The 18,886-nt window shown below is 36.7% G+C and overlaps 1 protein-coding gene across 1 annotated transcript in view; it reads left to right on the top strand.

The window, feature by feature from the left end:
* The window catches only part of LOC135196182 (septin-7-like), a gene marked incomplete in the record, with an annotated part of 398,771 nt that overhangs the window by 349,316 nt on the left and 30,569 nt on the right, over positions 1-18,886 (top strand). The window contains 1 exon segment of the mRNA XM_064222767.1: positions 14,560-14,604. Coding sequence (XP_064078837.1) covers positions 14,560-14,604 — 45 coding nt within the window.

The following is an 18,886-nucleotide window of genomic DNA, read 5'->3' on the forward strand; positions in this document are numbered from 1 at the left end:
GGATAGCTAATGAAGCTATCAAAGAAGTGAGTCAAGAGTTACTTAGGTATTATAGTCTTTCCATCATTGTCTCAAAGGCTGGAGAGGCTTGAGGCTGTTATAGAGCTTTGGTCAACTCATCAAATTTCTTCATTTGACCCTTCTAGGATGGGGTAAGAGGAGTCTGTAAGGAGGTTGATAAGGAAGTACAATTTTTTGGCTTCACTGGACCTGCACCTTTCCACATTTGCAATTACCTGTCTTGAGGTACATTTGGCAAGGAATATTCGACTTATTTTACATTCTCTGCTTTATCTCGTTGACTCTTGTAAGTTTTCACAAGAACTTTGGTAGCTCGGACTCAAGAGTTAGAATCTGGCTTGGTTATTACTTCAGTGACTGATTGATCATGGCTTCATTTAGGTAAGACCTTCTTCACCTTTTAATTTTCATCAGTCTTTCAGTCTTTATGACTACTACAAGTAATTTGAGAAATTTATCCTGACCACACCCACAGAGACAATTTTAGTAGATATATTGTTATTATTATTCAGGAAGAAGATCCTTTTCAAACAAGTTCTGTTAGAAAGGATGGCTGTATTTATAGGATTTTTTTTCTATTTTCCTTTGATTCATTTTTTGGGCTCAGCAATGTCAGACAATAACTGGCTGATGTTCATATTGGAAAAATGGACAGCTGGGGTGTAGAAATAATTTTATTCAGGGAAATCTGTGGTTCAGGCAGGGGTTTGTTGTCTTCTGTTTAGCCTGGTATGAATCCAAGCTTAGGTTCGGAAGGGGGTCTTTCATCGGGAATTTCTTCTGGAATGCTGGTATTATGGTCTCGTATTCTGGTACCGTCTGCATGTTTCAACCACTTCGCTTGTCATCTTCAGGACATGTTCATGGAGGAACTGGAGATACGGGTCAAGTGTGATGGTATTTATAGTGGTCCTACATTGGGGGCTGAATTCTCATTGGTTGAGCCAGTCTTGGGCGTAGCCTAATGTCACATTGCAAAGGTCGCAGGTTTACACCAGTGCAAGCACCACTGTACGTATAACTGGGGATGATTATTGGAAATCCCTTCATTCCTGAAGATGACGAGCGAGGTGGTCGAAACATGTAGACAGTGTTAGAATAAGAGACAATATAACCAGGATTCCAGAAAAAATTTTAGGCAATGAACCTGTGCCTGAATCATAGATTTCTCCGGTGATTATTTCCCTAAATAAAATTATTTTTACACGCCAGCTGTCTTCTTCTCTTCTTCTTCTTCTTCTTCTTCTTCTTCTTCTTCTTCTTCTTCTTCTTCTTCTTCTTCTTCAAATATGAACATTGGCCTGCTTTTGCCTGACATCGCTGAGCCCAAAAACAAATTATAAGAATAATAGAAAAAATTCCATACAAAATTAGTTTGTTAAAATTATTATTATATTACTATTCAGTAGATGAAACCTACTCCTGGAGCAAGCTCACAGTGGCCATTGACTTTACATTCAAGCCTTTAAATAATATAGTATGTATTCCTTAGGAAGAAGTAAGAGGAAGTAAAGGGAAGTGCAGAAAGAAGAGATGTCTTATTGGAAAATAAAAAAAAAATAAATTAATAGATAGATAACAATGTATTAAAGTGCATATTGGTGCTGCTGTTCAGTAAATCTGGCTGCTTTCACAGATCAATTGTGAATGTGAAAGATCTCTGTTGGAATACAACCTATGATGAAAAAGTGACAAACAAAAGACCATTTGTCGATGGTCCAAGTCATAACTGCTACTTTTAGGAAATAGATACCTACCACCACGAACTTTTAGGAAATAGATACCTACCACCACGAACAACTCTTATCTGAAAGAGAGAAATCTCTGGCAGAACCAGATATCCATTCCGGAGTGCAGTATTCTAGTAAAGGAAGTTCAAATGACCTAAAACATTTTCATTGATTTTATCACTTTATAAATACTGTGTATGATGCTTTATGAACAATACCCAAGTATCATGCAGCATTTGCTGAAACGTTCATTAGAGGTTTGTCAAAATTTAGAAGAGTCAAAAGTTACACCTTGAATAATCTTCAGAGGATGAGAGGAAGAGATTGGTGAAGATCATCCAGCAGTTTTGCCGTGTCTCCATCCAACAGCCAAACTCTTGCAGTTTTTGATCATCCATCTGGTGCCTCTGCAGAAGCTGATGCCCTACAGCTGCTTCAGGATTCAGCTGTACAGGTTGAGCTCACCAATTTTTGGAAAGTGGCATGTTTCCTAAGGGTTTTCTTGTCCAAGTAACGGACTAGGTGTTGCTGAATTTTAGCAGTGGCAGTACAGAAACAATATGTGGAAGGAGCACCTCTGTTCTCCAGATCTGGAATATTGATATTATCATACACAATAAATAAGGGCTGATATGCTAAGTACTTTGACCTTCAGAAGCCTTTATTCATCGACCCCCTAGCAGTTGTGACATATTTGAAATGCTGTCTAACAACACAGTCACAGTTAGTTATGTAAGATACAGTGAGTTGCTGTGCCAGGTGACTGTTTGGGCAGAACACATTGTAAATTTTATTCCCTGGTTTTTTCTTTTAGATGCAAGAAATATAGTTAACAGCCTCAAAGCCTGAGATTTCAAAGTCCATTCATCGAATTGAATGAACAATATTGACATTTGCAGGATACTGTAGCAGTTATAGGGTACTCCACTTGTTAATCTATTCTCATTTATAAATAACAAAATGCCAGTTTCCAACCAGACCTGACAGCCTAGAAAGATGGATACAAAGGTGCAGGTGGGGACATCCTGGACAATCATACATATCCTGTCTCATCTGGCAGATTGTAGAGAAGTTTTGTACCTTAACAAAGACCAGGATGACTCTCATTGCTTCAGTCTGGTCTTAGAACAATTGCTTCTTAGATTTACTGGATCTGGTGGTGGATAAGCCCAGGATTCTTCTTAATCAATAGGTCTCACTTCATTGTCATGTCAAGAGGTTATTGAGCAAAGACTCAGAGTAAAGTGCATTATGGAAGCTGCAGCAGCTGTCTTGCAACACAGCACAGGATCCCAATGAGTAATGTTTATCAGAAAAAAGGGGTGTAGATTGTTTGTAGATGTGGTGCAAGAATACTCCTGCTCCTTTTTCATCTTTGATTTCAGAGGAAATTATTACCATATATTACACGATGCAGAACTTTTTTTTTCATCAATCTCATTTTGGATCTGAGTGCTGATAGGATTATATTTCAGACTATCAGATATTTTGAACAGTGCCTCAAAGATATCTGTTAAACATTCTAGGTGGTATAATTCACTATATAACTCTACTCAAAGTGACCAGCAGAACATTTTTGGAGGGGATGTGCCTGTGACCTTTTTGAACCATGTCAAGGAGTTTTATTCCTTGTTTGGGAATATAATTTACTTGAAAACAACATTCATAGAACTCTCCTTCACCCTGTATATTTCATTGCTAAAACGCAATCTACCAGTGCTCTTAGCATGATGGTTGCTCCATGTGCTATCACTCCTTTGATTGGAACTCATGATTGTGGTGACCTCTTACTTTGTCCTGTTGGGATGGTTGGACTTCAAATGCAGTGAACAGTAGAATTCTACTCCCCAGAATTTTTTCTTCTTGTAAGTAATAGAAAGAAACAACTCTTCAAGAAGACCTTGATTTTGGCTCTGTCAGTTAAACATGAGGACTTTCTCTGTTTTTTGGATGTTGGTTTGTCACTGTAGAATGTAAAACTACATAAGGTTGGCACTCTTTCCATACCTGTGGCCTTAAGTATAGTTTGCAACTTTTTGCAATACTAAGATAAAGAACGTTAAGATGGTAACGTTTTGTGAGTTCTGTTTATGTAACTTATAAACATTTACATGTATTCTCATGAGGGCTGAATGTAACCACAGTAGGGCAAAGAAGCTCAGTCTTCATCTACATCACAAGCATAGATTTTCATGTTTATGGCACTTTTGTAAAGCCTATAATGGTTGCTAGTGAATGCTTCATTAATGTTCATGCAGATTACCATGTAATGTATGATAAAGCCCTCATCCCTTCCCCACACGATGGAGTTGATATTTTGTCACCAGTGACTATGAAGTGGACATCATGTGTGGGAATGGTTGAAAGCAGTTGAGTCCTTATTGTCTCAACCATTGCAAAATGTGGTTGGGAATTCTCCATTTTATGAAAAATGTCAGGTTTGTGAACCCAAAATTAATTGTCTAATAAACTTTGTTGGTCCTTCAGAAAGGAATGTATCTAAGCACAATTACTTGTGTGCACATGAAAATTAGTGGTTTTTTTTCAGGGAACTTATACCAGTAAATAAATTACTTAAATATTCTCTTGCTGAGTTTTTATGGATACAAGACCCACATACTGTATGTGCTTTCACATTTTATGACTTAGTTTCATTTAGTATTTATTTTAATGGTGACTAATTTTGTACGAAGTTAGTTTTTAGTCATTGATATAAAATAACCAAGAGGCAAGGCTGAGAGGTAGCGTAATATGAACAGTACATTTTGGAATGAAGTTGTCATTTTTAGTTTAGGCACAAGATTTTTTCTGAAAACATTCCCATTAGTAAGTTGGTCTTGATCATAGCTATGATAAACTTTTTGTGTTTGATATCAAGTTCTTAACAAAAAGGGTAAAAACTAGAGTAAGGAAGAGAAGAGTTAGGATCATACCCAAAGAAAACATATAAGAAATAGAGTGCAAGAAATTTAATGCTTGTTTTATGAACTTGGTTGCATGAATCCCAAAGTAGACTTCAGTGCCTCCATGTTTCAGTATTAGTATACATGTACTTTGGTTACTGTATTGATTTGATGCATGAACTCCAAAGTAGTCCATGATTCACTCATTCTTCAGCATCATGGGATTTATTTTGACCTCTAAAGGTATACAAAATGTACATTTTGAAAAGTGAGTTTAATGACAATTACTGCTGAGTTCATGAATGAAGTCCTTGTTTATATAAACATTAAATTTCTTGAACATTCTCATTTTTAATTATTTTAAACTAATTTCTTTTAAGAGGGGGTTATTTTGTTTCATATGTGGCCTCTAACCCCCACCTGTTTTTCCTTTGAGCTATTTTTAACTTTATTTTACCAATAGAACTTGATTTAGATATGAAGTAAAATAGATGGTTTTCACAGTATTTATCAAGGTAGACTAATACTAATGGAAAGGTTTTCATAAAGAATCATTTTTCTTAGACAAAAATGCCTGAGTGAATATTTCACTTGACTACTTCATCTTTGAAATGTCTTTAAAATTTTTGATCTGTTAATGTTTACTGTGCATGTTTTAATTCTTGATTTTCAAATAGTATGTACTTATCATTCTTAAAGTCTAGCCGAAGATTTCACTTACTCTGCATTCCCTTTATTGGAATAAGTGTTCCTTGAATTATTATTATTATTATTATTCATGAGACGAACCCTATTCATATGGAACAGGCCCACAACAAGGACCATTTACTTGAAATTCAGGCCTCCAAAGAATATGGTGTACTTTGAAAGAAATAACAGAAGGTAGTAATGGGAAATACAGAAAGAAGATATCAGTTAGAAAACAGATGAATTAACAAATTAATGAAACTGTAAATACAGTATTAAAATACAAGTTGCATTGTATGAGGGTAGTAATACTTTGCATCTTCGGTTGAATTTCTTTAGTTCCAATTGAACGACATCCTCTGGTGGGAGGCTATTCCACAGTCCAATGGTGTGAGGAACAAAGGAAATCTGGAACTGAGAAGTTTGACAGTGAGACATATTTACTGCATATTGGTGTTACTGTTCTGCGAATCTGGTTGCTCTTGGCACGAAAAGGGGATTGGAGATCGATTGTGAATGTGAAAGTTCTCTGTTAAAATACAACTTATGAAAAAGTGACAAACAAGACCATCCGTCAGTGGTACAGGTCATAATTACTAATATTAAAAAAAACAGAAACCTACAACCACTACCACTCTATCTAAGGGGGATAAATCTCTATCAGAAGCATACATCCACACTGCAGAGCAGTATTCTAGTAAAGGAAAGACAAATAACCTAAATCAGCTTGCATGGACTTTTTTATCATTTTTCTAAATATAATAAGCCCTTACGAATAGAACGTAACGTTCCTGTAGTATTTGCTGAAACTTCATTAGATATTTCTCAAAAGTAAGATGAGCCAAAAATTACACTCAGAATAGATAAAGCTTCAGACTCATTCAGCAAATTCCCATCCACCTGAAGGGGAGGATGTGGTGGAAAATCTGTATAAAATCTGCTAATCAATAGTGTTTTTGTTTTACTGGAATTCAATCTCACAACCCTCTTGACTAAACCATTGATTGATCTGGTCCATGTCCTGATTGAGGCTGAGGGCAGCTTCATTTCTCATAAGTGGAGGCTTTACTACACCCACAAGTGTTGCATCATTGACATACTGAACAATCTTGTTTTTCAAGCCAACACTAAAAATAACAGTACACCAGGAACACTACCCTGTGGAATTCCAGACATGACAGGTCTTGGTCCACTAAAGATCCCATCTTTAACAACTCCTTGCTGCTTACCTGTAAGGAAATCGTAAAGTAATCCTTAAAACTACCAACTCCAAGATTCTGAAGTTTATAAATACAGGCAGTCCCTGGTTATCACCGGACTAGGTTAATGGCAATCCGATTTTATGCCGTTTGTCTAGCACCATAAAATTGGCGATTTATGGCACCATAATGTGCCATAAATCACCAATAACAGAGTTATGGCGGCATAACATACCTAAGTTAGGCGCCATTAACTGGTTATAAGCACCATTAACTAGATTACAGCGCCATAATCGCCATAAATCACCAAGTTTCAGTTAATGTTGGTTTTCGCTTATCAGCACCCTGCCGAGAACAGAACCCCCACCGTTAACCAGGGACTGCCTGTAAGCACCTTGTGTTTTAATCATTTGAAAGCAGCATGAAAATCTGCATTGGAACCTCGGTTTTCGTACATAATCTGTTCCAGAACCTATCATAAAAACCGAAACAATAATTCCTATATGGAATAATGTAAATACAATTAATGCATTCCAGACCCCAAAAATGTTAACAGGAAATACATTTTATAGAGAATAAACAGTTTTACATACAGAAAACAATGAGAAATAAATATATGTAAATGACTAATGAAATGAATGAATGAACATTTTACGTCACTTACCTTTATGGAAAACACTTGGTGTATGGAAGATGGAGAGGGAGAATGAGAGGTTATTGTTTGGAAGGGGAATCTCCCTCCAGAAGGACTTAGGTATCAAGGACCTATCTGGGGTTACTTCTCTTCGTTTTTTAGTGGCACTATCTGAGGCTACTTCCCCACTTCGTTTTTTACTGGCACTAGGACCAGCTTGAGAGCTGGCCTACCCAACGTTTTGTTTATGTTGTTATTGAAGTCATGTTCGCCACGTTCTTTAAATTGTACCCATATAAACGAGTTAATTATGTGGCATCCAAAAGCCCTGATTCTTTTACTCTTATGGGAAAGAAGCCTAAACGTCAGATGAAGGTTGTTACGTGAAATATATTAACATGTTGTGAAGAAGGGAACTGATGTTTTGCTGCATGCTGCTGGTAGCATTAACTTTATTATTCATCCGATTGCACTGCAAAATCGTCGCCATCTTCATCAACATAGATCGTTGGTGATTACCCATATGATTTACATAATTGTTATATTTCTCTTACCTCTCTCCCTCTCTTTCCTTATAAAAGGAAAGAGGCCCACGTGAGTACATAATAGCACATGCATATGTAGGCTTCTAGCTATAATCCATAGGCTAATAGGCTACATATGTACAGTAGTACGTATACTACATATATTTTGAAGGCTAATGTTGTAAAATAACTTTGAAACGTCTTGAATTTAGTTTAAGGTGATAGTTGAAGACATATTTGGTGTCTGAACTAAAGTAGGCAGTTATAAACATTGGAATAATGGTCTTGGGTGGGTTAACTATTAAAGTAGACAGTTTTAACCAATTTTGAGGGGGGTACCAGGATAACATGGGTATTTTCTTATCACCAGGGGTTCTGGGCCCTATCCCCCGCGATTATCGAGGCCCTACTGTATATGGATGATTATGCCCTATATACCATCTTGAATAGAACATGCATATCAAATCAAAACATAATAAAAATAGATGAATGTGCCTCATCCATAGGCTTTGAATTTTCCATACATAAAACTCTAACAATCATGTTTTATAAAAAATAAAGAGTGGAAGAAAGTTGAAGATTATAAAAATAAAAAGTGGAAGAAAGATGAAGAATTAGATTTATAAATCAGAAACCATTACATATCATTTGGCCAAGCAACGAAGTTTTTGGGATTAGTATTTGGTACTTGCCTAACTGGAAATCAAAACGTAAAAGTGTGTTAAATCCAGTTAGAAAACCATCAAACACTACGGGGGAGCCGATAGACATGCCCTTACTGTACTGTGTAAAGCAGCAGTGCTGTCTATCACTGATTACAGAAGTGAAACATGGGCCAGCATCAGAAGCAACACTGAAAACATTAGACCCAGTTCACAATGAATGCTGTAGATTATGTTCAGGAACCTTTAGATCAATAAGAACCTCATCTTTACAGGTTGACTGCGGTGAACTGCCTCTCTCTCTCCTTAGAGAGCTAGTAACAATGAAGAGTACTCTGAGAATTCAGACAAACAATTCTTCAACCAAAAAATTATTTGAATCGAGATTTATTTATAAACAATCGTCCACCTCCTTTCCCTATTAGAGGTAGAAGATAGTTTGATTCACTGAGTATGAATACAAATACATATAAATGCAGAAAGTTCTTGGATACGGGGGGGGTGGGGGTTCTGTTTCAACGCCTTGCTAAGCGAAAATTGCCAGTAACCTTTCGACATTTATTGGCACCGATAACTGGATTTTGGCACCGATAACCAGTTAATAGAGCCACTGTTAGTGTCTGTGCCAATACTCTGTTATCAATGCATTTTGGACGATCACCATAAAACCGGTTTGCCATTAACCAGGGACTACCTGTACCTTCAATAGTAATATTTCCTCTTCCTTGGACAATGAATAAAATGAGAATTTGCACACACTTAAAATATTTATCAAAAAGGTACTCCTATACACCAGAACACCATAGAACAACATACACAATATACACAGATGGATCTAAATCAGAACAAGGAGTGGGATGCGCTGCAGTATCCCAAGACAAAACGTATCAGTTCTCTCTATCTAATGATGCTTCAGTGTTCACAGCAGAGTTCTGTGCAATTGCATCAGCCATAAAAATAAAGAAACATCACTCAATAATTTTGTGATTTTTAGTGACTTGAACCTCCAAAAATTGTACAACAGATTAAGTTATTTCTTCATAGGTTGTACGTGTAATACTAATGGGAAAAATGTAGAAATACGTTGGATCCCTGCCCATGTAGGAATCAAAGGAAATGAAGAGGCTGATAAAATTGCCAAAGAAACAACTCATATGACAAGATCAAGTGTAAATATTCCTGTAATTGATTATGTAACACACACAAAGGTGGGTACGTATTATAAGTAAATGGCAATAAAACCTGATGTTGGAAAGTGGAGTTCATCATATCTGATAGAGAGAGATGCACAAGTAATTCTGACTTGTCTTCATAGAGGCCATACTTGTCTGGCACATGAGCACTAATGAGCATCCCATGTGGCCCTGCTCCCAAGTGCCCAGAGTGCGAGGTGATAGTAACGGTCAGATAACACATGTGAGTGCCCAAGTGTGACCAGCAGCGACTGTCAACTTTTGAAAATTAATTAATAAAGGAAATTTTATCAGAATCTTTTGCATTTTCAGTTCCAATTTTGATGTTTATGAGGAACTGTGATTTAATTAATAAGATATGAAAATAAGTAAATAATAAAAGCACCAAAACCTTTAGAGTGTTGAATGAATTTTAAAACGTTACTTTACTTATTTGGAATTTTAAGATACCTTTTTTAGTGTGTTCATGGAAACACGAATAAATGTATTTATTGTGTGCATTCCAGTTGAGACCATATGGCTTTGTGCAGTTTTTAATTTGATTTTCATTCATTTATCATCATGCTGAATGACCTATTTGGTCCCAGTGTGTGGCCGCTGACCCAGACCTGGTATTTTATTCTAATCCTTCGGGCCAGCCCTGAGAGCTGAAAGTCAGCTCAGTGGTCTAGTTAGGCTACTTTAATATAATAATAATAATGTTACTTATTTGTAATTACTATAAGTGAAATGTGTTTTATCATTTTGCAATTTTACTAGTAAGTTGGTTTTAATAGGAAGTGGACATTGGTGTAAGGACATGGCACTACACGTCCATGAAAGGGCATATCAAGTAGCTGGATATGTGTTGAATCATGCACATGGACAGCAATGGTCAAGTACGTGGATGAGTGATGAACTGTGCACAGACCAGTGATGACCCTCGTACAGGCTTGTGTCATGAATCCAATACAAGTTGGGACATCAGTGAGATCTGTCTCTCATGAACACGGACAAGCGATGGTCAAGTACATGGCCGAGCGATGAATCACATGCACGGACCAGTGATGAAACCCTTACACATTCGTGTTATGAGGAGTGATACAATCCGGAACATCAGTGAGAAGATCACTTACTCATGTACATGGACAAGTGATGGTTAAGTATATGGACGAGTGATGAACCACATACAGACCAGAGATGACACCTGTACAAGTTCGTGTCATGTGGAGCGATACAACTTGGGACATCAGAGAGAAGAATCGCTTAATCCTGTATGTGGACAAGCAATGGTCAAGTATGTGGAAGAGTGAAAAACCACATACACAGACCAGAGATGACCTTCGAACACTCCTCTCATTTGCCCGAACACGGACGAGCATGGGAGAGACATGGTCATGTGGGGGCAGACAGTGATGCAATTTTCACTTACAGAAGGAAGACGAAACTAGAAAGTCCTTGAAGTTCCAACGTTTGACACAATGGGAGTCGATGACAGAGGAGTGAAACTCCTCTCTCTACAAGGTCTCTTACTAGCAGGATTTGGGGAAGAGACACAAGAGGTCCTCCGTTATGACTCCTCCTCTTCATAGAAAAGCAGAAATCCTGTCTCGCAAAACAGAGTCCAGCCTCTTTAAGACCGCGTGAACCAATGCCTCTGATGGCTCAGTGAGAGGAGATGATGTCATAACAGGAAAAGATGACATCAAAACTGGAGGATGAGTGGCCACTGTACCTGACGTCATAGGCAGAGAGGACGCCGGAATGATGTCATGACATCTCTAAGGCCAGTGCTGGTCGATGTCCTCACTGGCAGAGCAATAAGGAGCAACCCAGAGAGCGTCGACAATGACAAAGGTGGCAGCACGGGACTTGGGAGAGCCAATGTAGAAGAGTGCTTGGGAAGGCGGGGCTTCCATAGGGGCCGGTCCGAAGCAATGCCCAAGCAATCGCCATCTTGGACGACTGCGAAACCAAAATGAAGATATAGATTCATACGTTCCACGAGCCTCCCTTCCAACCTTACGAACACAAACGTGCAACTGTGGAGGAAATGGCGATGCACTCCTCTTGGTAGTAGAAACTCCAGGAAAGCTACTACTAAATACAATAGCCCATCCAAATAACCGGCTCCAGGAAGTCCATACTGATGGTACAACAGACCGAGATGACGTCATGGATGAAGTTGGAAGCCATGTCACTGCTCAACAGACATAGGAAAGACGCAAACTAAGCGGACATCACAGGCAGAGAAGTAAGAAAATGTCACAACACTGGACAAATGGCCTTCCATGACACGTAAAGGTGACGGATAGCGATGAACCTCAACAAAAACCACCGTCGGATAAATCTGGGAAGTCGACCCTCAGGGCAGTGACAACTAATCAGATAGCAGAACCCATGATGTCACAAGTCCATTCATGACGTCACAGCCCATTCACGACATCACAAGCATATCACAGTCATAAAGAGGGAGAGAACATTTAAGTAGAAAACGTAAAACAAAATAGTATTACAATTGTATTATGTACAATTATATCATACTCAGTAGAACATCATAGGTAAACGATGTTCAAAGCAAAGTAAGGTTGGTATCCCTGCATGACGACGACGAATAGTCCGGCAGGAAGGGGCTCCGAAACAGCAAGGAACCCACCGCCGAGAGTATGGATTGCTACAAATTCTCACTTGTTCACAGCACAAACATATAAGTTAAAATAAGCGAATTGGCATCTCTGTCAGATGGACGTGAAGAAGAGGGGCTCCGACGTTCTGGAACACCACCTCCGCTGCCACATTCCAGACAAGAAGGGCTGACAACTTCAGAGACTAAAAAAAACTTCTCACTCGCTCAGAAAGAAGAATGCATCTTGAAAGAGACTAAAATAATTGAAATATGTAAGGATGGTGGGAAATACGGAAGAGAGCCATACTGCCCATACCCCAATCCTACTAAAATGACGGAAAGAGACGAGAAAACCATGATGACTGGCCCTGCACATAGAAGGGAAGATCGCAATCGTCTGCCATTAAAAATCGTCCCGACATCCAAAACACACATTCTGAAGGACTAAAACATTACAAAGTCCTTAGACATGTGTGAAAAGATACATAAAAACAAAATGTCAATACACATATTCTAAATGAAACACTAAACCAAAATAAGGGGTCCTGTCTCTCTGAAGGCAATACTCTAAGGAGACGGACAGCTTATCATACATATCGCTAGCGATCCCAATGCAGAGTAAAAGTCATATCTACAGCAAAAGCATCTGTCCAAAGGAAGGTCAACATGGCAAACAAAGGCTTGGCTAAAAATGTTGACATCTAAAGAACTTCAGTCCTGAATAAAAAGCACAGGCTACAATTAAAAAACCAGCTTGGAAAGGAGAGTGAAGTAAAACTCAGGGTCTCCAAGGCGGTAGAAGAAAGACTGATATTTTGCTGGGGTACAATCTTGTTCGATAACCAAGCATCCACTCCGTATATGCACGAGTTGCTAGATGCCACAGATTCCTTGTTTTACAATCTTTGATTTTTACCAGGTTTCCAGCTACCACTAAAAGATTATCCTATTGTTAAGACCCAAAGTTTGTTAGCTATGGAAAATATAAATTGATTCAAAATAAATTGATTTAAAAAATTGTCGTTTTATAATATTTAAGTTTTTATCTTTGCCACTGTTATTTTGTATTTACTCATTTGTTTTTTTGTTTTGGCAACATGTCTTCATAGGAACTCTTATTATGTCAGTGTCCATGTGACTTCTACCCATTTAATCCCTCATAAATAATAACCTAAAATCTTAATTTGTCTTCCTAGACTTTTAAGGGGAAATATAAAGCATTTTCTTTATTGTGGTATGGTAATTCTGTTTAATTATACTTGCCTCCTAAGGTAAACAAAATACATTGTTGATCAGTGCCACTGTTATTTTGTATTTAAACTCATTTGGTTTTTGTTTTGGCAACATGTCTTCGTAGGAACTCTTATTATGTCAGTGTCCATGTGACTTCTACCCATTTAATCCCTCATAAATAACCTAAAATCTTAATTTGTCTTCTTAGACTTTTACGGGTAAATATAAAGTATTTTCTTTATAGCGGTATGGTAATTCCATTTAATTACATTTGCCTCCTAAGGTAAACAAAATACATTGTTGAAAATAAGCTTATATATTGTTAAATTTAAATAGTCCTTATTGTAAAGCTGTAAACAATAGTACTAGTATATATATTATTTTTGTTTTATGTCATTTCTCTTTTTTTGGATTCATTATACGTATACCCTTGCTATTGCAGTGCCTGCATACATTTTTTATCATCTGGATGTACTGTATTTCACATACTTTTTTTCCAATACTAGGACCTACAATTACACGTTATCTATTGTAGATGTATAGTGAGCATGCACGATAATCTACCTCGTTATATTAGCTGTATGAGACTGTCATATCAGTGAAAGATGTTTTTAACCCCTCCACTGTAAAATTTTAAGTGATTGATGTACTGTGAATCAAGTACTGTATGTGATTATTTGATAGACCAGCTGCTTTTAGACTGTTGCTATTCCCATTAAAGGCGTCTTTTATAAAGTAGATCCAATATGTCTGTCTAACAGACCATGGGAGCCTTTCATTGATATATTCTACATCTTGCTGGTTCAATATATTCACCATAAATTGGAGTATCAAGAAAGCTGAACATTGAACATGAACTTTAAAAATATTTTTAGCTATATAAACTAGTTACATTCTTCTAGTAATCTTAAGGTTGCAAAAATCACTGTGATAAGGAGTAGTATTGGCATAAGAATTAATTCAAGTGATAACTGCCAGGGTTGGCACATAGAAAGGCATTCCTTGTGTGTCTGAGCCCAAACCTATTAAACTACTGTGATAGAAGGCACCTTTACCTTTATGAGACTTTGATGGGAGAAGCTATGCATGTGCCTAAACCATGATGATGTTGTTTATGATCATGATGATGATTTCTTTGATCCCATTTCTCATTTCAATTTTGGTTCAGCCCTTCATGCCCGCAAAGGACACTGAACACTTGTGTAACAGTTTGGTAAGTGGGCATTACATGCTCTGGGTTTCTGTTCATTCCTTTTTTGTAACGTTTTGTCACTGTCGTTATCATTGTAACCCTTCTTTCATTTTTATTTATTTTTTATTTTATTTTATTTTTTTTTTGTAACTTAACAGTTAAATTTTCTTTGTGGCTATTTTGTATTTTAAAGAGAACTTATTGTAGTGAAGTCTCAGGGCTGATAGTTCATTTAATAGTAATTTATTAGTACATTTATCATTACATACTGTTTAAAGGGGTATGTCATTACTGCAGTAAGTTAAGTACATAAGTTTAATGGCATCATTCCTCTTCTATTAGGCTTTTGAATGTTACTGCATGCCAGTCATAGAGAACATTGTGGATAATATTGATTTTCATAAATATGTTGAATCCTGACACATAAAATATTTGTCATTTACTGTTCCCATGTTCTTAAATGCCGCCGACTTTTTGTCTCTATCACTAACATGTCTTTGAACAAGAAATGCATAAATATATATTATAATTTTAGTTACCGTTGCCAATAAAAAGCAGCTGGCCACATATTTAGTTATTTGCCACCCATCATTTTAACTGTGTATGTAGCAGAGCATGTTTTGTTTAGCTAATAGGCAAATGCTTAGCCTTTATTACTTTGAAACTAAACTTTTTATACAAACTCTTAAAACACCATGAGTTTGTATATAACTTGAAAAGGTTTGAATTACTACTGATACATACATCATAAGTTCTTTTGGTTGTTTTAGTTATATGCAAATTTGTTTTGCTAAGATATTTGGCATGCAATTCCTGTGTTGTTTGCTACACTTCATTTGGTTATAATTTGGTTATAAGTTTATTATTATTATACTGTACATTAGTTCATTTTATTTTTCAACCTCGTAGTTGCAGTTCATAAATCCTTAATAGTCACTCCAATCAGTTTTGCCTGTATCCATAATTTGAAATATATATATGTGTGTCTTATATATGTAGCATCTACTGGTCATTTTTACCAGGTATACATAGGTGAAATTTAATAGCCACAATGCCCTCTTAACTTCTCAAATTCTTTGCTCTTTTTTGGATACGCTTGTCACTACAAACCCTTGAGCTCCAACTTCACAGAAATTTAAAGAAATCCTGATGTCTGGTAGCGGGAAATGAACCCGTGATACCAAAATCATGATGAGGTCAAGACTTTGTAGTGACAAGATTATCCAAATAAGAGCATAGAGTTTTGAGAAGTTAAGGGGGCATTGTGACACACACACACACACACACACACACACACACACACACACACACACAGTCCCCAGTTTACAATGTTTCAAGGTTATGATAAGGTTATATCTATGAAAAAAGCAATTAAAATGCATTTTATATAGTTTTCAACACACCCAAACCATTGAAAGTAAGATTTTCTTAGGATTTTTGATGATGTTTTGGTTTACAATGATTTTCGTGTTACAATCTGGCACAGGAATGGAACCCAAGTCATAAACTAGGGGGACTATATATACAGGCAGCCCCACAGTTAACAGCTATCTATGGCGCTTGTTTAGCAATGCTGTTAACTGGATTTTCGGCACCGATCTCTGGTTAACAGGGTCATTAAGCCAGTTATTAGTGCTGTTATCGCTGATTTTTGGTTATTGGTATCAGCCAGGAAAGGAAACCCTCACCATTAACTAGAGACATATATATATATATATATATATATATATATATATATATATATATATATATATATATATATATAAGTAGGCGCCGAAAGTCTTTACACCCCAGTGAAATTTAGGCAAACGCATACACACGCACCTTTTTCGACCTGTAAAGGAATGCAAAAATTTAGTTAAGATGTTGAAATGGTGTGTCAGTTTACCTTAGACTTTTTAGTATTTGTTAGCACCAAATTTGTTCTCCTTAGCTGCCTTCAGCCGTCAGGGAACTCTTTCAATGAGGTGCTGACAGATCTCTGGTTCAATACTGTTCCAAGCAGCGATGGTGGCGGCTTTGAGTTTCTCGATATTGGAGCAGTCAACCTTCTGCAAACGTTCTTTAATGATCAACCACAGATTTTCAATGGGACTAAAGTCAGGGGAATTAGGGGACCAGTCACTTAACCCTCTTACGCCAAATGGACGTATTAAACGTCGAGTCAAAATGTCTCCCGTATGCCGAATAGACGTATCATACGTCGACTCAAAAAAGTTTTTTTTTAAATTCGCGGAAAAATACTTATAGGCCTACCAGCCGAAAACTTTTGAATCACGCGCCTTGGGAGATGCTGGGAGTTCACGGATCAAGGCATTGTTTTGTTTACAATCGCTACGCAGGCACGCAAACGTGAATTTCTTTCTTATCGCACTAAAAAGTATCAGTGACACATCTCAAAAATTATTTTGTCACTTTGACATAATTTTTGCACCATTTTAAATTATCCTTTACATGAAGTATTATATATGAAAATGTGTGCAATTTCATGTAGAATACAACAAAAAATACTCATGATTGTAGCTTTTATCAGTTTTGAAATATTTTCATATAAATAACGATAAGTGCAAAAATTTCAACCTTCGGTCAACTTTGACTCTACCGAAATGGTCGAGAAACGCAATTGTAAGGTAAAACTTATATTCTAGTAATATTCAATCATTTACCTTCATTTTGCAGGAACTTGGAAGTCTCTAGCACAATATTTCGATTTATGGTGAATTATGAAAAAAAAAAAAAAAAAAAAATTTCCTTACGTCCGCGCGGTAACTCTTCCGAAAAAATCAGAATTTTTTTTGTGCGATTGTCGAAATGTTTGCACCAATTAAAATTAGCTGTTACATAAAGTTTTATATATGAAAATGTGTGCAATTTCATGTAGAATACAACTAAAATTGATTGCAGGTTGCAGCTTTTCTCTGTTTTCCAAATATTTACATATAAATCACGATAAATAGAAAAAAAACACGTTTGGTCAAATTTGACTCTACCGAAATAGTTGAAAAATGCAATTGTAAGCTAAAACTCTTATGGCCTAGTAATATTCAGTGATTTATCTTCATTTTGAAATAAATTTTGAAGTCTCTAGAACAATATTGTGATTTATGGTGAATTTTTGAAAAATATATTGAACTTCCCTCCGCGCGCCGATTCGCGGCCGCAAGTCTCCGAAATGCGTACATCGCATTATCCTAATATTTGCTCCTTTTCATATTAGCCTTTTTATAGAGTTTCATATATCAAAATGTGCGCAAATTCATGAAGAATACAATAAAAAATAATTGAAGGTTGTAGCTTTTCCCATCTCCGAAATATGTGCATATAAAAAAATATATATATATATAAATTTTGACATTCGGTCAACTTTAACTCGTCCGAAATGGTCGAAATCTGCAATTCTAATCTAAAACTCTTACAGTATCGTAATATTCAATCATTTGTCTTCATTTTGAAACAAGTTGGAAGTCTCTAGAACAATATTTAGATTTACGGTGAATTTTTGAAAAAAGCATTTTTTTACGTCCGCGTGTTACAAATTCGTACATCATTTTGTGATAATATTTTTCCGGTGTTGCTTTTATTGTTTTACAATGTATTATATATCAAAATTATTGAAATTTAGTGTACAATACAACGAAAAAAAAATAACTTTAGCTTTGACCGTTTTTTGCACAGCGTGATTTGAATACAATTATGTATGAATTTTTTTTTTTCACGACCATATATCGCATTATTTACATATGATAATGATATTATTTTTCATTTCTGATGGTTGCATACTAAACTTCAGGCAATGATAAAAAAAGGAGCCAAAAATGAACTCTTAATCTTCAAAACTAAGCGCGCTGTGATTTTTTGAAAAAATTATTTTTTCCACTTCCGCGCTCACTCCAAACCGGCCCCGGCATACGGGAGAGGTTTTGATTTTTAGGGCTTCGGCGTAAGAGGGTTAAAAGCTCCACACCACAATCCTGCAACCAGTTCATAATCAATGGCGTCGTGTGGCACCGTCGCCGTCTTGCTGAAGAATCGAAGCACCTGTCTTCTCAAAGCTCCCCTCTAAATATTCATTTAGCACAACGTAATAAATGTGCTGGTTCACTCTTTCATTATTTTCAAATACTATATACAATTCCCCAACTCCCTCATAACCCATAGAACCCCATACCATCAAAGTTTTGGGAAACTTTTCACGAGGACGAATAAGTTTGTCACTGCACTTGTTAAGGCGGGGACTTCGCCAAACTTTCGTCGAGGTGCTTGCAGAGCAATGGAATGTGGATTCGTCAGTGAACAACACTTT

This window comes from Macrobrachium nipponense, chromosome 17, assembly GCF_015104395.2.
Source record: "Macrobrachium nipponense isolate FS-2020 chromosome 17, ASM1510439v2, whole genome shotgun sequence".
NCBI lineage: Eukaryota > Metazoa > Arthropoda > Malacostraca > Decapoda > Palaemonidae > Macrobrachium > Macrobrachium nipponense.